The sequence below is a fragment of the Archocentrus centrarchus genome, chromosome 9, assembly GCF_007364275.1.
Source record: "Archocentrus centrarchus isolate MPI-CPG fArcCen1 chromosome 9, fArcCen1, whole genome shotgun sequence".
Lineage (NCBI taxonomy): Eukaryota > Metazoa > Chordata > Actinopteri > Cichliformes > Cichlidae > Archocentrus > Archocentrus centrarchus.
The window spans coordinates 20,246,644-20,269,179 of NC_044354.1; the positions used below are offsets into that span (position 1 = coordinate 20,246,644).

The 22,536-nt window shown below is 42.5% G+C and overlaps 1 protein-coding gene across 3 annotated transcripts in view; it reads right to left on the bottom strand.

The window, feature by feature from the left end:
- Positions 1-22,536, bottom strand: part of LOC115785601 (tetratricopeptide repeat protein 28) — a 179,967-nt gene that overhangs the window by 29,114 nt on the left and 128,317 nt on the right. For all 3 annotated transcript variants that reach the window (XM_030737353.1, XM_030737352.1, XM_030737354.1), the window contains one exon: positions 8,762-9,269. In XM_030737353.1, coding sequence (XP_030593213.1) covers positions 8,762-9,269 — 508 coding nt within the window. The remainder of the gene's footprint in view (positions 1-8,761; positions 9,270-22,536) is intronic.

The window sequence follows — 22,536 nt, forward strand, 5'->3', positions numbered from 1 at the left end:
CAAACGACTGCAGAAGTTACACAGTAGATGTGGAAATGCATTCTGATGTTGGCTGAATCAAAAAGCAGCACATCTGGCCGATGCCAATGGAAAAAGCTTTGGTGCCGCTGCAGTGTGAGTCACTGGACTTCACATTGGTTTGACACATTGCAAGCTTTGTCTATGTATACATACACACAGTGCATGCATACTTCAGATGACGCTGCAAGACATTTACATGGTCAACATGTGCGAAATTTGCATTATCAATATTTCAGTCTCAATTAAGTCTAAAGTAGGAGATAAATTAAAAACTAAACCTGCCTGAATTGGATGTCTAGGCAATGAGACAAAATAAATCCACCGGCTTTTTCTGCAAATAATTTGGATTATTTTGGGAAAAACATAATTAAATATCCCCTGCCTACTTAATTCAGACCATGATTCAGCATGCGGCACACACCCACTGACAAATCAAACCTGATATGCTGTTCTTTGCTTGCTTGTGTTCTCAGGTGTAAGTGATACAACCTGAACTGACCCTCTAATCATCAGGTCATGCCCCTAAGGAATTGGTATGCTAGGCATACCACACAGCAGAGCCCAAACAGAAGCAGCGCTGCCAAATGAAAGAGAAAGGATTCAGATTGCAAATGACGACTTTCATAATGAGTCAAATGCATGTTGTTGCCGATTATGTACAGCACAAACAGAGTAAATATGGGGCTTTTAAGTTGAACACACTTCCAAGCTTTTCCCTTCCTTAGAGTCTTTTCTTAGAGTGAAAGCATGTTAAGATTCATAGCAGGGTAGCTGGAAGAGTACTGATAGTTCTAGCCACAAAGTCACTCCCAAGGTTATGCTTTTCCCAGTGGGGGCTGATCTTATTGAGGATATAATGCCTACTGATCTATTACCAGCAAACATGTTCCACGCTGCAGGGTAAAAATGGATCCAGGGCTCGCTGACGGACGCAGGGGCAAAGGAGACAGGCTGGACAGTGGTTGGACGAGTATGGCTCGGTTTCTGCTTGGACTTGGAAGATGCAGCCAAAATTGCCATAAGCCTCAGGCTATGCCCAGAGCGACACTTGAAGCAAGAAAATATTTCCTGTGCCCCCCATATGGTAAGAGGATTATGAGGCCCTCTGGGAATAGTATCCAGCATAACAGTAAATAAAACCATACCAAATACGATGGTAAATACTGCTGCAACACAAAATTTGGGAATTAGTAAAAGAGGTCTAGTTGATGTGGCCATTGATGCATACTGTCCAAAACAAAATGACCTCAACAAAACATCACTCTTACCACTCAATTTAATGTTTGTCTTTATTGCAAGTCTGTGGAACACACGAAATGCTCTTTACTAAGATGTATTAAAAATATGGTTCAATTATTCCTCTTTTGCACAGCTTTAGGAAAAAAACTGTGAAAAATAACAGGATAAAGCACACCGCACCATCCAAATACTTTTATACAGAGCCCTATCCATCCCCCCATGACCAAAGACATTAAAAGCATGACAATGTGTTGTCAGTTTTCATTACACAGCTGGCTGTACATAGAGGGATATGCTGCAGTGATGACTTTGAGGGATGGTGTCGTGTTCTGAGTAAGTCACTGTGTCATTCTTCCAGGAGCTAGAAAGGTCCAGAGCGCTGCTGCCTACAGTCAGCTAAGAGGATTTTACAAACAATGCTGCTGCCACTGGGCTGATACCAGGAAAAGAGGTGACCAGTCTGTGTCCAAAATAATAACTGCTGTTCTATATATTTATTTTAGAACGAGGTCAACATTTTAGTTTACATGTTGGAGAAAACCAGGGCACGGTACTGGAATAACGTCTCTCTTTAAAATGTTGGTACTGTTGACGTATTTGAGGGATATGATAATGAGTTTGGACAGTATTTACAAAACATTCTGTCCTACCACAGCTAGCATAAATAGCTGAATACATTTTACTTTCTAGGGAACTGACTGTGAAATTCTGGACCAATAAGAGCTTCTTTTGGCTGCTCCCTTATTCACACGAAGTCACCACAGTGGATGGATATGCATATTTTTCCGCCAGATGTCCTTCCTTACACGACCCTCCCAGGGATCTGCATCTCCTCCCAGGCTCAAACCAGGGATTGTTTGCGTATTAGGTGAATGTGTTAACCACTGCACTATGGACCAATAGATATATTTCACATAATAATTAAACCAATAAAACTTTATTTGTGTTGCGGCTCTTCATCACACTATCCTTGAACATTAAGCCACAGCAAAACTGATGTGACAACGCAGTCAGCAATATTATACATCGATATTTAGCCAGCTGAACAGCCTTGATCATCATTTGCCTGCCTGTTTGTTATGTGTATTGCTACTGCATTGTATTGTGGGATGTTAACTGCAACATAGAGCCCTGTACATACTGTAAACGCACACTACTATTTTAATGCTGTTAGTATGGAACTCCTAAAACAACCATCCATTTAAGAATGCAAAAGAGGATAAAACATCATTAATCATTCTCTTCTTATAGAGGCCCAAGTTCTAATTTCATTTATTTTTTAAACCATTCTTCAAATGATAACTGAGTTCTTGCCCACACAGGATCGAGTGTAATTATAGATGGCTAATGAGAGTCTCTCTGCTATCACATTTTTCAAGTTTAGGGATCTCATATGAAGTTAAAAGAAATATTGCACTCAAACAGCATTATTTATAGCCACCATCAAGTACCAAACTCATACAGAGAATCTGCAACTTCCAAAGATAATATGGATGACTGTATCATAATAGCAAGGATGCAGAAAGCCAACAAATCGAGTCTATGAAAATTAAAGGATGACTGAAGGATGAAATTCTACGTTATATAAGTGTTTCAACAGTTGAAAATACACAGTAGTATTGGAATGATCTGCTGGGGGAAGCAGTGAGCTGAAGCAGACATCAGATCCTTCTGGGGTCTGCAGGAAGGGGTGGAGCTGGGGGTTTGGGCTTAAGGTGCTTAATCCTCACTTGCAGACAGAGACATCTCCTACAGTCTGACTGACAGAGGCACAGGAAGGACACGATGTGGATAGATGGGTGCATGCTTGGAGGGTGGGTGGTCTGCCAACAACAACATTGCAGACAGAGCGCTGTACGCACCCTCTTGCCTGTGGCTGAGCTGCTTTCCTTTGTGCTCCAATTGACCTCAACCCCTATTACAGCTCACTAAACCAAGTATCTCTGTACTGTCTGCACGAGTGACATCTGACTCCTCCTACTTCTAAATATCAATGTTCAGTCTCAATTATCTCATTTTTTTGTTGTACTGCAAAATCTCCTCTCTGTTTAGGAATAGGTCACATTTCATGCTGAATTTGCAGATGTGCTTGGAAAAAGGGCGCTGTTGTTCAACGCAGAAGAACGCCACAGCTCTTTTGTTTCACTTATTGGTTGTGCAGTGAGTAAAATGCTAATTCTGCATGGTGAGCTATACTTTAGTGTAAGGACAAGGACTAGGAGAGTGTTTCACAAGGCCTTTCGTCCAGTTTCTGGCTCGGTATTTGGTCATGAGATTAATGGGGCCATGCTAAGGGGAGACAGAGAGCATCTGCTGCTTTTTGGAACAAAACAGAAAAGTGGGGCCAGCCTAGAAAGATTCACTCTCTTACAAAAATCTCTCCAAGAGAGGAACATAAGGCTGACATCATAAAAGGCCCATCACCACCTGACCTCTTCTCCAACCACTGTTCCTTTTACCCCTTTTCTCCTTTTGCAGGCCTGCTAATATTTACTTAAGGCCTTTACCTGGCCATTAGTGAAGAGTTTAAAAGTGTCACAGATCTCAGATAAATTCACTTTTGTGCATTTGCTCGGCTCCCTCACTGCCCTGTCCTCGCAGTGTTCATTCATTCATCTTGTTTGGGCAATTAGGCTCACTAAATTACTCTGTAAATTCAGCCCTCCCTTGCTTCCTCTTCCTGGTCAGACTTATAATATATCCACAGTTGCCGCTGTTTCCAAAGGCTTAGGTTCAAAAGTGAATAATCCCCGTGTATCAGTGCTCCAGGCAAGTCTGGTCCCTGTCTGTGCTTTGCTCCAGTTATTGGCAGCCAAAAAGCAGCATTGGAAAAGTACTGGATTCATGTCCACACAACCACAATATTATGATGCTGTGGGGGGAGGGTGAGACAGCAGTATGTAAAATCGTTTCAGGATGAGCAACGTTTTTTTTAAATCTGATAATTAGCTGTTTATTCTGCCAATTTATGCCACTTAAATCAATTTAACTCCTTCCATAATCAGGTGCTGATGAGCTTTTGATTTCAGGGTCAGCGTTAATTTATTTCAACAAAACTGACAGCAAATATCAGCTGTTGAAATACAAATCATGAAACCACACCTACTAACAGTGGTACTGACACAGCGCTCCATTCTCAAATGACGTGCAAAAGGGAAACGCTAAAAGTACCAAAAGTGCAGACACTTTTTATCATAAAAACTTCAGAAACTCTCTCAGTATACAAGTTATGTTTTGTTTTTTGGAAGCGAGTGACAAGATCTAAATACAGAGCACAGCAGTACACATTGTCTGATTCCGTGTTGTTTTGTGAGCTCTTTCTCTCTGTTGTTTTCCACTTTCTGTTTCTGTTTTCGCGAACATCAGCAGAAAGCACTCCCTAAGGATGCAGAATAAAAGGAAGAGGAAAAAAAAAATGCTTAATTAGGACTTTCACCTCCAGCCTTTCCAGCTCAAAGGAGTCAACATTTCCAGTGACTTCTTTGCGTCACACGGTCAAAGGAGCAGGGCGACTAAAGAAAAGCAAGCAGCAAAGGGCCGAGCTTAAAAAAGAAAAAAAAAAATCCCACACAAACACTTCCAAACAAACTTATTTGAAGTCTCTTTGAAGTGAAATGCACGGAGAAAATAATACAATTTACATTCTGTTTCATGAATACCACAAATGTGAACTACACGGGAACCCCACCCCCCCCACGCTTCATTCCTCTCTGAGATATTAAATATTGCTGACTAGGGGGTAAGTTGGCCAATTAATGAATAATAAATGGGGCAGGAATGCAACATTTTCATATCCTTTATAGGTCAGAGTGTGCTGAGCCAGGGCTGCTGGTACCGCTGGGCATCATGGTTAGATATTAAAGCATGGCAATCTCTATACAACTGTACCTCAGAGCCATGTCAGCTGCTGCTCCACCCACACTACACGCAACATTAACGACGAGCTGAGAGGGCATAATAAAAGTTTGCTCTTTCCTGTTTCTGCAACTTCTCCTTCCCATCTCTCTCACGATGTTTTTCACTTTTATCATTGCTCGTTAATCTTCACTCGATCATCCACTCCCGTCTTCGTGCGTAAAGGCAGTATTTTCTTGAAGTCTGAAACAACATCCTGTTAGTTTTAGTCCATATCTTCTTGTGCTACATAAGCAGGCTTGCGGGCACTGATGACGGGAAAAACAATGCACGGTGCAGTGGCGCAAACAAAAACAACAACAATGGGGCAATTACAGACTGATGCTTCACAACCTCCACTTCATTCTCTGTTATCTTCATTATTCAGCTCCTCTTGAATCAGCTATTAAAGGTAATTAAGCGATTCATCAAGTCAGTTTCAATTACTGGGAGCTTGACAGCTGCAGATTACAATCAGTAGGGGTGAGCGGAGAGACGGGGAGACTGAGAGAGGGAGGCATCAAAAAGTGCAAAGCGAGAGAGAGAAAACAGACAACAAGTGCTAACAGATCAGGCAACACCGAGATGGGCAACAAGCTCTCCTGGGCCTCAAGTGTTAATGTATCCGCATGACGGTCCGGCATGTCCAGGCACCTGTCTGTAAAGCAACAGGCTTCATAGTTACCACCCACTCATTTTGCCTCTGCTCTGTCATCAGCTGGCGGTCTTTGATACTACATCAGCTACACTATCATTACTCTGTCATGGACTGGAAGAACTGTAATGTTAATAATGAATAAAACTGCTCTTGCCATCATAACAGCAATCACACTAGAGACAGGAATAAATCTGCTGCCTAACATACAGAGCCCACTCGTAATAAAGCTCACATGTAGCATCATAAAATGTCCTCACAGGCACCCCTAATTTATGGCAGCCAGTTACCAGCTCCCTTTTTAAAAATCAGGTGTGCGTTGGAGCTAAGAGCAAGACAGAACGTGCAGCCATTAGGCTGGTCAAAGGACAGCTTCAATTTATGTTTGGCTGATTAACCCTGCTCTGTGCTTGCACAATTTTGCGCATTAGGTTAAGGAATAATTCATTTGGAAGGAACTATTATGCCTCTTAGTTGTCCATTAGAGTAGGGTTTACTACAGTCTTGATGGCTATCATAAGTCATCCAGCACACGTTGTAATTGCTGGACTAAATACAGAAGAATTGCCCCTATCATATACTGCTCATTGGGTATTGAAAATCCAAAAGGGCACCTTTATCCCCAAGGTTCCTTTCATCATTATATCAGCAGACTCCGCAAGGTTACTTTCTAATAATGTTAGCAGGATTGAAATGTGAAACACTGGATTGTAATTACATTTAAGATCCAGTTCAATCAGATATTACATTTTCTGCCATCTAATTTCTATATATCTCACATCCACATTTCACTTGAAGATATGATTAAGTCCAAACCAGGCTGAAGGAGAGAGGAGAGCAAATTTATGTCAGGGGATTTCCCATTATGAATTACAAATTTTCATGGGGTCTATTTACTTTCTGACAGTCTCCAAGTAGAAATGGCAGCTGATTTTAACACGCACCATCCTCTTTGGTCTCAGGGTAGACGCCTCGCACTTCACTGTCTTACATCACATTATCTACTTTATTTAACAATTTCATATATGTCTGCAAAGGACTCTACCCAAAACAGTAATGATGCAGCATATTCTCTGTATATAATATACTGTTTGCTTTGCATGAACCATAAATACTCTGTGAAACAATAAATAAGCAGCGCATTTAAATAAAGACAAAGGAATGTAGCCCGCACATTAAGAGGAAATGAAGGCTCTCATACTATATCCCAAAAAATAAAGAAGACATTTGTATAATCAGCCTAAGACCAAAGAGCACCGTTATTAAACACTGATATTCAGTCTTTTTGGTCTCCTCCGTTGTTCTGTCTTATTTCTGGGTTCAAGGCAGCTACAAGTAAATTTAGAATTACTAAAAATGTTACCTACTTCCAGTCTGCAAGATTTCCTACTATCAAACTACCAGATGCTTCCTTATCTCCGAGGATGTGCTTTGAAACAGATCCATCATTAAGCTCCTAAACAGGATGGCATTCGAAGTGAAGGATCTTATTAATCAGAGGACACTGGCAGCAAAAACTCAGCGTGCATCCGCTGGAAGCGGTCGTATCATGGACAGTGGTGATTGACAGTTTTTAGAGAACACACCACATTTAATTGCCAACAGTGAATTGCTAGTGCAAAAAAATAAACAAACACACAAATGAAAAACAACTACAAAAGTTTGCCTTAACTTCTGACAATGCAAAGCAAAGCAACAGGTCTAATAAAGATCCATGCTCAGCTAAATGTACTGTACATTTTAATTTGGATCTGCTGAATACTTTTTAATTAACTTAATGGGAAATTCTATATTTTTTGAACCTGGGCCCCCGTTCTGGATCAAAATTACTAATAGGGACAAACATATTTGGATACATTTGGGATCGGTCCAATGTTGAACAAGAACACGACACGGCAATGCAATCCGCAGGGCAATTATCCATATAAAAGTGCTTGTTTCTGCCACTAACTGATTTTAAGTGTGAGACAACACAAAGAACAGATGCATGTAACTGAAGTCTCACTCAAGCAGTCTTATAGGAGGTGAGGTGTTGCAGGAAATGTGTGTTAAGCAAGAGTTAGGGTGAGGGACAAGGGACACGTAGTGGTGAAAACACTCCTATCCCTGCACTGGGCATTGCAAAGTTAGCAGTGACCTGGGATCACTACTTCCACTCAAATAAGAGGATAATTCCTTCAGTGAGGCACATTTTCCTGAAGGAAAAGGATTTTATAAGAGCAGACAGACCTGCTCCTGACAGAATGGGAGGGGGAAGTTATATTTTGTTAAACAAACTTTCACTGATTGAGTGAGTCATCAGGATTAAATGGTTTGTCTGCAAAAATGTCAGAAAATATTGGAAGCTGTCAACTGTAATTTCCCAAAGTCGAACATCAATTAATCAAATTTTCTGTTATATTTTCCAAAACGCAACAAGACACAATCTATAATCAGACAAAGAAAAGCCAGTTTATTTTCTGTTAATTAACTAATCAATTAATTAACTAATCCTTGCAGCTCTAAAGGAGCAGCATGATTACACTGTTTACCTCTTGGTTGTCAACACAGAGGATAACATAATTGCTGGTGCTGGAAGAGCTTTCCACTGCTATAGCATAAAACACATAAATCACTGAGGCCTGTCTTGATGTCTTATGGATGAACTGCTTAAATGGTCTCATCACTTAACTACCAACTGACCCAACAACCCAGTTCCAAAGCAGCGTCCTGATTGTGAACACCACACAGTCTTGTCTCTCTTTCTTCCCTCAGATGTGGTTAAATTAGACTGGATTTTGGTTTAAAATTTAGATTCATTTTGAATTAAATGTATAGATATAGGAATATGTTTTTATTCAGCTTTCTGTAAATTACAATCAAAAGAAATGTAATAACAATATTGAAGACCATGGTGTCCATTTCTTAATAGCCAACCCCAAATTAAAGTCTTACAATATTATCCATACATACCTAAATTGGAAGAAGCCCTTCCTTCAGCAGCCCTGTCCTTCAAACCCTCAGCTATAGTGAGCTGCTGCTCGTGGTACTGCTTGGCCCTCTCCAGGTCCTGCATACAGCGTGCAGCATGACCCAGTCCTGCGTAGGCTCTCATCTCGATGGACTTCTCCTCCAGCTCTTGTGCAAGCTCCAGAACGTGAGTGTGGTAGGACATGGCCTTGTCGAAGTTACGGTGGTAGTGGTAGGCACTGCCCAGGTTACTATAGGCCCGGGCCTCCTCGCGTTTATTTTCCAGGGCCTTGGCGATGCTCAGGTGCTGCTCGTGACACTGGACAGCATTATCAAAGTCTCCCATGGCAATGTAGACGGCCCCCATGTTTCCCAGCTCGCGAGCCTCAGAAAGCTGATCTTTGGACTGCTTGGCCAGAAGGACGCACTGCTTGTGGCTGGCTAGGGCATTCGGATAGTCCCCTATGGCTGTATATACATGGCCCAAGCTGCTCAGTGCCATTGAGGCAGCCTAGAGAAAGAGAGACAGAGGCAAACAGTGAGGTACTAAACTGTGGGCGAATGTAAAGAAATTACCCCCCCCCCCCCCCCCCCCCCCCCCCCCCAAAAAAAATAATTGCAAATTAATTAATTACACCCACACTTGATCAACAGTGAGTTTCTGTTTTTTGGTTCTGCATCACGCATTCCCCACCCACACTAAAATGTCCTTTTACCCAGATGTACTGTACATCAAATGAGGGAAAAAAAAAAGAGAGAAGATCTAAACTCCCCAAGTCTCATAGGAGGCTCAGTGCTCAGAGACCGAACAACAAACAAAACCTGATTTGATTTTGTCTTTGGCTGAGCGGGGGGGGGTGGTGGTGGTGATGCAGATCAGTGCAGCAGCAGGCTTGTTTTAAAGCCGTCAGTTTGCCCACTGCAATCACGCTTCGTGGCGCGCCACCACCAACGGAACAAAGACACTGCTAATCAGGAGGGAGAGAATGGGTGTTTTAGCTTCACACCAGAGCTGCGGGGGGCCAACTGACTGGCTGCTTTCAGGATTTCACAAGCTAAAAACACTGAGAAATGTACTCCGGGTATTGTCATTTTCTCAGACTTTCCATTTTTTATAACCAATATCCATCTGTGAAAATCAAATTACAGAGAATACTGGCTATTGCTGCAAAATGAAAGGCATTTCAGTAAAATACAGAGGTTTCTCAACATTGAGATTTGACCCCCTATATAGCGCATTCACTGCAAGCTTATTAGCTGTTTATATAGAGGATAAACAGCTGGGAATCGGGGTCAGTTGTCTTTGCTTGAACAGATGTTCAATTACTCATGCAGGGGCATCTAATAAAGCATCTCCTTCCTGAGGTCCCACTCTGCATCCAGCAGCCAGGAAGAGGGTTGGATGAAGGCCAGCAGAGAGGACAGACACTCTGACAATTAAGGCCACAGTACTGCCCTGCTTGCAGCCTTAGCAACAGAAACGACCTGCATCATAACATAGCCAGAAAGTCAAAACTGGAAAATTAAAAGTTACAGTTACAGTAAAAGACGAGGGACCGCTTTGAATGCAGATGTCAACTATTCCCATATTGTTTAACAAATACAAATCAGGATGTAATTTAAAGTAATGTGCCGGAGAGCAGGAGATATTTTTTTGCTTTGCTCTAGCACCACTTAATGAAAATATTGAGCGCTCCGAATAAATAAAAAGCAAAGAACATTGCTGAGAAAGAAAAAAAAAATCAATACAATCGGACACTCTTGAAAATGCTTATGAAGGCAAACACTTTTCTCTGAATCTTTCATACATTCTTCTTTTCATTTATTTTTTTTTTTAATTTAAATGCACACATACACCCCAACCAGCCTATCATTCCATCATTTCACATAGCTGCTGATGCCTGGAATCAATTACCTGCTGACATAAGGACTTCCAGCAGTTTGCTCAAGTTTAAAGACTCGACAAGGCATTATACAAGCCCAGGGAGGCAATTATCCTCCGTCACAACTGTTGCTGTTTCATGTTCCCAGATAGCCTATCTAGAGCTGCTCAATTACATGTGCCTTTTGAAGCTTCCCCTCCATCTCTCCAATTCAAACTTCAACTCTTCTGAGCAGAAAACAGAGAGGATTCCTCATCTCTGTCTGTCTTCAACCAGGCGCAGTGGGAGACGTGGGGGGGGGGGGCGCACAATCATTCTCCAGTTGAGATGAGTTGCTCTTGTGATCAGTGTCCCTCTAAAGTGAGACTGCAACGCTGCGTTTTCTCCTCAGATGGAAGCCAAGATCGGCAGATAATGAGGAGCCAGCCTTCCCAGTTACAGAGGATACACAGTGTTTGGCTCGGTGTTTTGGACAGTACTTGGGACCATATGAATCTTTCTCACTTCTGACTGCAGTCCTCCCCACCACTGCTCATTTTGACTCCCCACTAGTTACAAAAAATAACACTCAGTCGGGGAGAGAAATAATGCAGCGTAATTTCTGCCAAATTGACTTCATTCTAATTTGAGTCCATTTCTTTTCTGCACTTATCTTTCCTCCCCTCCACATTCTTACTCTCTCTCCCCCACATCTCTCAATTCTTCTGGAGAGTCAGATCTGATTGTGTTTACAGAGTCCAGCCCCTCTCCGGATGTGTGCTGATTTGATTAATCCTAACGCCGTCCATTATAAAGTGTTGATAAACCACTGGCTCTTATCAGCAAACACATTTTGCACCAAAGGTCTGCTAATGAAAGGTAAACCAGTTCTGCCTGGGAGACAGGAGGGAAGGAGAGGGAAGGAGAGGGATCGAGAGGACGGCTGAGATGACATGTTAATCAGAAATGCTTGGCTCCATTTTTTCCCCTGACACGGACAGTGGTTTAGGATTTCTTGCTGATTCTTCTCTCTCAGCATCCACGATTAAGTATGTTTATATTTTGTAATACATAAGAGGAATGGCTGCTTTCATAGTACATGCTAGAAGTAATGCATTATACTTTACATAATTAGCCCCTTATGTCATGCAGCAGGGCTGCTCTTGATCACTGGGCTTGGTGGTATGCGAGTTGTGTGACTCTGAGCCCCTGGTGTGTGTTTTATTTCTTACCCTGGAACAGACGAGTGCTGCCCACCACTTCACTGCAGCACTGAGCTGTGTGGTTATGCCTCGCCTTGCAGCTGTGGGACTATGCCTCTTTGAAAAGCCTCCTTTTTTCACTTTGGACCTATGAGGTCTGATATACTCTAAACAACCAAGGCTATCATCACACACTGGCAGAGCTTATAGGACAAGCCTGGTTGCCATGGAGATCTAAATAGTTGGATTATGGTTGGCCTTGTAGAAGAGACTCCCACTACTATTCTTATAAACATAGGTGTGGGACCTCCTTCTGAGGGAAACAAAGACAAGGGCGAGTGAGCAAGCAAGCGTCCACTGCTTTGACGTCCTCTACATAAAAATCTCTGTGCCTGTTGCTTCTTCAGCTGAACCCTCTGGCTCTATCTGGTCAGAGCCATGCTTCTCCACTGATGCAGATTAACAGGTTTGAGCTAAAGAGGAAGCACAAAGGTCTGAAGTTTAAATTTGCAAAAATAAGATAAGATAAAATATGCACACAGCATAAGAGAGATAGAAATCGAGTTTGGGAGGTTTACGGTGTTAACGTTTGCTCTTTGTCCAATCAGCATGTGCTGCAGCAGGGCAGCTCCTACTTCAGTAAAGTGCTGTAAATGGTATTATATGGAAGAATAGAGGAGTCTCTCTTGGTGGAGATGGAGAAAATAATCACTCACTGGATACTCACTGTACCATACAAATGAATCTGAATATGAACAATTTGTGACTGATAAATTACCAAGAACAACCAGCCAACCCCCCTGTGAGCAAGCACTTGGCAACAGTGGGAAGGAAAAACTCCCTTTTAACAGGAAGAAACCTCCAGGAGAACCAGGCTCAGGGAGGGGCAGCAATCTGTTGCGACCGGCTGGGGCAGAGGGGATGGAGACAGGACAAAAGATACACAAACTAGAAACAAAAATTAATTTTAAGAAGCTAGGACCGGCAAATAGCAGTGTCAGTTATAAAAGCTGCTGTGTACTGAGTATACACCATCATTTACTCCCTGACTTAACGTGTGTTAAAGTGTGTGTGAGACCTGCCACTTCAAAAAGACGGAAATCGTTTGCAACACCACACACTCGCACGTCAGTGTATTCTCCTGCAAACACATGCACACATGAACAGCTGTCTAATTAAAAGCCGGTGCAGAGGGAAGGTGAGGAGAACCATGCACCAGCGTTTGCCTTAACGAGCTGGGCTTCAGTCAGCAACAGGAGCCTGGCTGGCAGGGAACAGAATACCCCACCACTGGATAGAGCGGGGTGCAGGGAAGAACAGAGTGGGAGGAGGAGGAGAAGGGCCCGATAAAAGGCTATGGAAGAGATTGTGTTTGAAGGATGAGAGAAGAGAATGCTGGAGACATCCCCAGGGCGAGGATGTCTTTAGATCTGAATTCACCTGCAGAGATGTCTTTTGACAAAAAAAGAGAAAACATCGCAACAGTAATAAACGGAACAGACCAGTCAGAGATGCTCTCAAAGGAAATTGAACAATGCTTTTTAAAGGTGTTCTTGTCTTCGTGTGCAAAAATAAACAAAACATATATGCATGTATGAATAAACGACAGTGAAAAGGGGGGAGCATGAAGGAGACACGCTGGTGATGTCACCGTGGAGGGCTGGGGGTGGGGATTTGTATGATAAAATATTCATCTGGTTTTATGGGTGTATATTCCATTCTCTTTCCTCACTCAGTGTTTGCACACAGATATGGATCCTATGGGAGCCACCATTAGATCAGCCAAATGACTGCCTCTCTGCCATATCAAAACCTTCTGTTTTTTCTAAGCAGGCAAATGCTCTGCTTTGCCAAGCGAGGGCAGGTACAGCTGTGCTTGATTGCTTGCTTTCTCACGCGCACACACACACACACACACACACACACACACACACACACACACACACACACACACACACACTGTGGCTGATAAACTCGGTACAATCCAAGCTCAATTCAACGTTGCATCTTCTGAGCCAAATTTCAACCCTCCTTTTCCTTTCCAAGTTTGAAAATAGCATTCATAAAAGTCATAACTTTGTTGTTTCCAGAATTGCAAATCAACGAAAGACAGGCAGTATCATCAACTGCACCTTTGTGAAAATGTTATTTGTGTTCGTTTGAGAGGAAAAGAAATGCAGACATAATTTAGCTGGCTGCCAATTTCTTTAATCAATCACCAGAGCTGATTTGATCTATTCACAGTGAAGAGATACCAGCGGAGCCACTTGTTTTTCTCTGACCTGTGCAACCTCCAGCTTGTAGATGAATGACACCAGAGGTAGGAAGGTTAATAATTCCTTTAGCCTTCATGGGACATGTGCACAAAGGATTGATTGTCACTAAAGGTCAAGCAGTGGGCACTCATTACAGCTACTACGCTGCCTGTCAGGCTACTGCAGTCACACATAGCTGTACATGCTGCACACACAGTGCAAACATATAGATGCAAAATTAAATGTATGATTAACTAATGATAATGATATGACAAGCTGTATTGTTTCTATACAATAGTCACAACCTTATGCAAAATAATGCACAAATATTCCCTGAGCTTTGTGAATTTTGTCATGCTTGTGCATCTGGGTGTGAGTGTGTGTGTGTGTGTGTGTGTGTGTGTGTGTGTGTGTGTGTGTGTGTGTGTGTGTGTGTGTGCGTGTGTGTGTGTGTGTGTGTGTGTGTATGTGTGTACTTATTTTTGCAATTGCATTCTGGAACATGTTTCCACTCATATCCACTTGTGTGTTTGTTTGAGGCTATATTCTGTGAGTTGGTGGCAAACAGGCAGCCGAGAGGAAGAAACACAAGAGGCGCGGAGTAAAATTGAACCTGACAGTCTCCATTGGTGTTGGTGGAAAATTTGACTGTTCCCTTTAAGTGGTGTGGGGGTTTTATATTTCAGGCTCCCTCTCTCTGACAATATGCTAGACAAAACAAGGTTTACAGAAATGGCCAAATGTTAAGTGAGGAAAAAAAAAAAAGAAGAGAGGGCAGCATGGTAACTGAGCTTCACAGCCCCCACAGCCTCTACCTCAGAGTGCCCGTCCCCTGTGACAGGATGTCAGCATTGTTCAAATGCAAAAGCAGCCCTCCTGCCTGCTGATATAAACACATGAATCTAAAGTCTGGTTGAGGAGGAAATTGAAGAGGTGGCACACAGGGGAAGTGGGGCACTGTGAATGAATCTTAATGTACTCTAAATCAGAGCAAAGCCTTGAAGGGTTGCACGACACTGCTGTTTATTTCTGTACTAAAGTCAAATCTCCACAGGCATAGCTGTGTGATGCCTGCTGCTGTAGGGAATCAATTCTTGAGAGACCTTGTGGTGACAGAAGGGGAAATCACAGTGGTGTTTCAAAGTCATCTGAGGGGGTGTGGGAGTTTGAGGTAAACATCAAGGTTTGCAAAGCCTCGAGCGAGGGACACAGAACAGAGAAGTGCACGGTGCTTCAAAGAGGGCACAACACCTCCTTTAAACTCTAATAATGCTGAATGTAATTGAAAATGACTATTCAAAGTTAATCCAAAGGTACTGCAGGTGGGATAAGCAACTAGGGTGGATACTGATAGGATTTTATTGATCATATGTCATTATCAATTCTGTTTATAGGTCCTCTCTTTATCCATTTACTATTGATTGATCCCTGATCAATTTTATGTGCAGGAACAAAGGAGGGCCACACTGGTTTTCATTATCACATCAATTTTTCTTTATTATCTCTGGGAGGTAAAAACAATGTAGAAACAGAATAGAAAAAAAGGCTTGCAAAGGCCCCAGTGCCTTGAGTTTCATATCATTCGAACACTGATAAAAGAAACTGAAAAAGCAACACAAGACTCTAAAGTTAGATTAAAAGGGGTGCAACATCTCATCATATAACACTGGTTTCAAAGCCTATCCATTAAAAGCTAATTAGCTGCCGTTATGGTTTCCTGCTGGGTCTGAGGACACGGTGCCAAATATAGCATAGCTTGTAGGCCCCCACTTCGCATCTGTGAGCATTCAGCAGGATACCAGGCAGTCAAATCCAAGGACGCGCAAGTCATGGGTTATTCAAGGACATTTTAGAGGCTTAAAGATGGGAAGTGTGTGTCTCTGTTAGTCCGCACAGCTGGACTAATCAGACATGCAGAACTACACAGCTCAATCTTTCTAATGGTACACGAGAAGATTTGGTTTGTTTGTGAGAGGAGAGGAGAGGAGAGGAGAGGAGAGGAGAGGAGAGGAGAGGAGAGGAGAGGAGAGCAGAGCAGAGCAGAGCAGAGCAGAGCAGAGCAGAGCAGAGCAGAGCAGAGCAGAGGAGAGGAGAGGAGAGGAGAGGAGAGGAGAGGAGAGGAGAGGAGAGGAGAGGAGAGGTCTGAGGACCCAGATCAATATGAGCTGGTCTGAGCTTACTTGGAGTACCCTGACACAATGAATGAAATGAAGAGTGACAACCAAATGTCCAGACTCTCACCACCTCACAGTTCTCTTTGAGAGGGGACCTCCTGTGCTGCTCTCCTCTAATCTATCTACAACACCAAGTTACTAAAACCTAATGGAATTAGACCACATCAGATTTCTGTATCAGCTCTTTTTGTTTTTAAAGTAGAATTCACAAAATGGTTGTAAATCTAGATCAATGTTGAAAACTGAAGAGAAGAAAGTCAGATTAAATACGCTGGCATAATAAACTACTGGTGTGAGATGCCTTACACCACCTCCTCAGTTCTATCTTTTCATATCTATTGATTTTCTAAAATGTGTGCATTTGGTTGCAGTCATGAAAAAAGCTGCACATCTTCACAAGTTTCCTTCCTCTGTTGTTTCAGCAAGTCAGAAGCAATGAAGCAGGTTTTGCTGCTTTCTGGTTGCTGGTTAACATGAAGTAGTCACAGATCAGAAGTCTCTAAAGTTTGTCTTCATCTTATTATTATGAGCAGACTGGTTAAATGACTGCTTAGAGATGCACATGACAGAGAGAAGAAAATATCAAATTTCTATATTGAAATTGACCCAAATAAGTCTTTTTCATATCAACAGTGGGCCAAGTGAATGTGTGAAAGCCAAAACAAAACACAGCTTTTTTTTGGCCGCTTTTATCTCACAACTCATGTTGTCATCAACCCGGTTTCCACAAGCAACAAGCAAAATACTGCTGTCAACAGAAAAGCTCTGATAAACCCGCTACACAATACCTGCACAGCAGGACAAATAAAGTTGGCACTGGCTGGTGAAATACCTGCTGGTGAAAATCTAGCAGCTAATGAGCCACATATTTTTTAAGGAAGTGGTGGCGACCATGACAGAGATAATGAATAATCACTGCTCTGTGTCAGCTGGTTGTATAAATACAGTCTTGAAAAAGGACTCTATGCAGTCCTGTGAAAAACTAAGTACACCCTGACTGCTTCCATAGGAATCATAAGGGTAAGTATTAGCCTGGTGCTGCTAATCGAATGCACCTGATTAACTGATCATCAGCAAGTGTGAGCACCTCTATAAAAGCAGTCGGGAGAAAAAAACCCAAGAGCTACATCTCAGACTCTACAGGCCTCAGTTAGCAAGCTGAATGTTTCAGTTCATGACAGAAAAAAATGAACACTTGTTTAGAAGGGCTGCTAAGAGAAAACCCCTTCTCTTTAAAAAGAAGCAACATCAAAATCAAAATAAAGAACAGCAGCACAGACCACAAGGCTTCTGGAGCAATGCACTTTGGACAGATCAGACTAATGTGGCCATAATGCACAGCGAAAATCAAACACAACATATCAGCACAAACACCCCGAGCACAGTGGTGGAGGGGTGATGATTTGGGTTTGAGGACCTTGCAGTCAATGAGTCAAACACAAACTCTGTATACCAAATTATTCTAGAGTCAAATGTGGGGCCATCTGTCTGTCAGCTAAAGCTTGGCTGAAATTGGGTCATGAATCAGAACAATGATCCAAAGCACAGCAGGAAATCTATAATAGATTGGCTGAAAAAGAAAAGAATGAAGGTGCTTGAAGAGCTCAACCTGACTAAAATGTTGTGGTGGGACCTGAAGAGAGCTGTGCACAAACAAATGCCTGCAATCCTCAATGAACAGAAACTGTGTAAAAAGTGTGAGCATAAATTCCTCCACAGTGCTGTGAGAGACTACTGATAAAGTCAGACAGAAAACGATTACTTCAGGTTGCTGCTGCTAAAGGTGGTCAAAGAAGATGTTGAACCATGGGGTGTACGTTTTGAGATGTTTTTTACACGACTGTATGAATCGTTGATTAACATGTTCACCAAAAAAAAAAAAAATTGTCTGATTTTTGTTTTTTTTTTAGCTTGCTCTGCCCTCTAGAAGCCAAAATCAAATGTAAATTTTAAGCGGATTAGATCACATCACTAATGCATCACTAATGAACGTCTGAGTCTGTCTTGGGGAACAATGTGCAGCGGTACTTGATGCCAGCTGTTCCCCTCCAAATGCAGCTAAACATGTAGTTTGTTTCAGTCCTCTGTATAAAAACAATAAAAAAATTAAATGCTCCCATCCAAAAAAACCCCAAAAGCCTCTCACCTCTCATGTGGACATTAAATAGCTAGCTGAATCACGCTCCATGCTGACTCCTGTCATCATGCTTTGCAGTATTAGGCAAATAAATCAGCAAAGACATACAGCTGAGTGAGTGAAAGTGCCTTGTTCTACCTCCAGCCAGGCACACAAACCATTTAAATCTCTTCCTCCCTCTGTGCTTTTATTCCCCAAATGTAATTACAAGCCTGGTGATGGTGGCTACTGTGGCCAAGGCAGTCTGCAGAACACGGCATCAACACCAGCACTTTGTGGGATCAAAAGACGGGGCTATCCCTCCAAAGCACTTTCGCACCTCACTGCTCCATAGAAAGTGGCTCCTCCAAGCGACACCAGACTAACCCCGTGCTTTCAGCACCATGGGTGCTTTGCTTCAGCTGCAGGTGGACAGAACTGGTCTTCCTGATAAAGCCTAAAAGGAGGATTTCAGCACTGGCCTGTATTACACATTCATAAAAACATTACGCACGTATGCGCACAAATACACATAGGCTCAAAACCGTGTGTGCACACACTACCTCCCACTGTGACAGAGATTTAAGACAATGAGGATGGTAAGCTCCCTTAGTGCAACACGATGGAAACCAAATCCCAGAAACATTCCATTTCCTGTCCCATTTGAGACGTGTGTGCCTCCTGGGGTGACGCTGTGCCTATTTTAAATGTGTGACTCTGTGTGTGAAGGCAGAACAATCAAAACCAAATTGCCTAATTAGTCTTCTTAAGTCTGAAAATTCCCCGAGACGTACAGCTGAGCTCTGCTGACGCCATTCATTTGCAGGTAATATGGACAACTAAGAACAAGGCGGACTATTAAAAAAAAAAAAGGCGACTGCAGATGAGAGATCGGGGACATTCCAGGTTGTAACATTGGGGTGTGGCACAGAAGACACAGGAAGGAACGTTCTAGAAATAATCACTGCTTTTAAGGCATGTTTTGTTGGAGATGCTGGGCCACCTGCCAGTGGCGCCTTTAGCTGTGAGCACACACCATGGGACTCTGATTGACAGAGAGGGTAAATAGTTGCTAGCGGGGGCCCTGATTGTATCTCTTGCCTCTAGCAGAACAGGAGCCAGAGTAGAAGGGTGATTGGCTTTTGTTACAGCCCTTCAGCCACAAATTAAGTTGGCATCTCAGCCAAGCCACCACACGCACACACAGCCCCTGTGTAAATAAATAAATAAAATAATACAAAGCACTTCTATCTCTGCTTCTTTAACATAGGCCTTCTTAGGAAAAAAAAAAAAAAAGAACATCACATACTAATGGTGAAAAATGCATTGAAGGAATTTCAGGGAAAAACGGGTGCTCAGGGAATAAGGAGGCAGAGCTAGAAAGAGACAGAGAGCAGAGAGGCAAATATGTTTACCAAACACTCTGCAGGGACTGTGTTGGAATTTGGAGGCCTGATTTTTCTGGAATGCCTCTTGTGTTCAGGTCACGCAATGTAAGAAGGGGATCTGCCAGCGTAGGAGGAATACTCTGCTAAACTCTCTATACTGAGGACAAGCTGAAGCCAAAAAAACAAAAAGTGCTCCAGGTGAGGGAAACTTTGTATGCTGAGAAAGAGCTAAAGAGCGTCAGCTGACTCAAAGCAGACACATAAGCACCAGTCAATTTCTACTTCCATCAGTCATGGACAAGAATGATGGGGGGGGGTTAAAAAAAAAAACACCAGTGTGGCTTCAAACAAAGTGGATTTTTGTCTGTGTTAGATTGGCCACTTCACACTGGAGTGACGGCGCAATCACAGGCCACTTCTGCGCTGCCATTTAGCAACAGAATGGAGGCTTCGCAGCCATAACATTTGCCTTACTGCTGCTTAATAAAGGCGAGTTCCCTGCTTTAGAGGACACAAGGAAAAGAGAGCGAGAAGGGGCGGAAATGAAAAAGGAGGGGTGGAAAGGAGGATGGAGTTAGAACTACAGCTGAGCCAACACCAACAACTATTACATGACTCATCTCACATCTGCAGCTCCGAATGGCCTAACTAAGGTGGACTGTAGTTTTACGCCAGCCTGCTGAGCTATATAGCCAACAGACACGCAGGACAATAAATAAGACTAGATTCTTTCAATAATACTTTCTGTAAATTTCATTACTGTCTTATCTAATCGGGCTCTGATCATTTTCCCTTTGAATTTTGTTTCTGTATAAAATCGTGGGACCTGGTATAATAACACACCAGCCAGGAATTTTTTTTTTTTTTTTTGTGCAGTATCCACTGTTCTGACACTATATCAGTACACACAGTCAATATAAAGTATACGGTATGCAATAAACAAGTGAAGTGCACACTAGAGACAAGCCCATAGAAAGCTTATCATCTCTGGGAACATGAGATTCCTGCACAGTCGGGTAACAACCATAAAGTGATTTTTCTCTTGTGCATCTCTTCTGAGCTACAGGCATACATGTGCAAACACACAAACTGCACACACATACAAAGACAACACTGAAAAAGGTCCCTTTTGTCTGCTCAACACTGATGAAAAGCTACCCACTGCGAACTTCAATCACATTGGAAAATGAGTTGGAGACATGCTGTAACCCCGACAGCGTCATTAAGCCTGTCAGTCAGTGTGGGGAGGGGGAAACAGCCATCGGCCTTCTTCCGTGTGGCGTGTAGCCTCGAACGAGACCCGGAGGTACCAAGAGCCCCTCCAGTGCTGATACTATGTCTGGCACTGGCATAATGAAGCTATATGATTATGGATTCTTCATTGTATGTCTGTAAACCTCCAAATGCCAAACAGCCAGACAAAGAAATCATGCATATTTTAATAGCATTAATGGTAGATGATAACACACACTATCATGAGAAATGATAGCTAAACCCCATCAAATACATGTTCCCACGCATTTAGAACCCATGTGGTGCACACACAGGCACACACGTCCAAACAAACACACAGTCAGAGAAACGCACACTACATAGAGCAAGATAAGCCTCCACACGCTGTCAGAGGCTAGTGTGTGATTGGCCTCTGTGGAGCTACCGCTTCTCTCATCATTAACTCTTCAGAGGATCACGCTACTCTAATCACGCTAAGCCTCTCCGAATGGCGATGAAGTCAAAAACGTGCCCATGCACATATTCACGAGCGCCCGACTCACACACATACGGGCAAACGCTTTCACCGCAATCACAAAACATAACACACACAAACAGCTGTATGCAGTCTGTAAAAGCAAGCCTGATATCAAAAACAATATGAACCAATTACGGCCAATTTGCAGGAAATTTCTGAAACTAAAATTCCCGTCTTCAGTCAAGGGTGTAATTTCACTCTGAATATGGGAACAATATGTGCGCCTCACTTTTTGTTACCCAGTTTTTACATTTTCCATTTAATGAAATCATTAAAAGACCTGAACAATACATCGCACTGTCCAGCAGCCAAAGTTAACTTTATCACAATGTTTATCACTGATTTAAGTCATGCTGAGTGATTACCAAGCAGTGAACACTCACAAATCAAAGTATCTGTGTTCATTGTCTATATCACCCACCATTCTGAGGTGCAGGTATTTCTGTACAGGTGTTTCTCTTAGGTTGACTGCTCTCTTTCCATTTTGTGTGAAAGGAGGGATTTATAGATGCACACAATATATCGTAACACAAACTAGTTCCCAGTTTTTAGGTTAAAAAAAAAAATCAGCTACAGAAAGCAACCTAGCAACTCTGTCCCCATGTGGGCACTGTGTTAGTACCTATATGTTTTAATAAGCAACAGTGAACATTACAAAATTTTAACCTGACATTTCTTTAACAGCATATCTTATTACTGGAGGTCATTAGGCTTTTGCGAAGCGGAGGGAAACAATGTAGCCACAGAGAGCGAATTTAAGCACAGCAACTTCAGCACAGTGTGCTTGTGTGTATCTAAATGTGTGATGAGAAGGACACATCTTGGTCACAAGCAAAAGCCAAATGGCTACAATTAGATCTACTGACAGCACCAGAAATAGCTACTTAGTTCCAAAACTGAGAAAGGACACAATAAAATGATCCAGAGGACTGTTTAGCACTGAGTCTTCTGCTGAATATTCTCTCTGTCCCTTCTGCATATTCGAGAGATTTTTCTGAGGTTGGTGTGTAGCCAGCTAATTCCTGACTTGA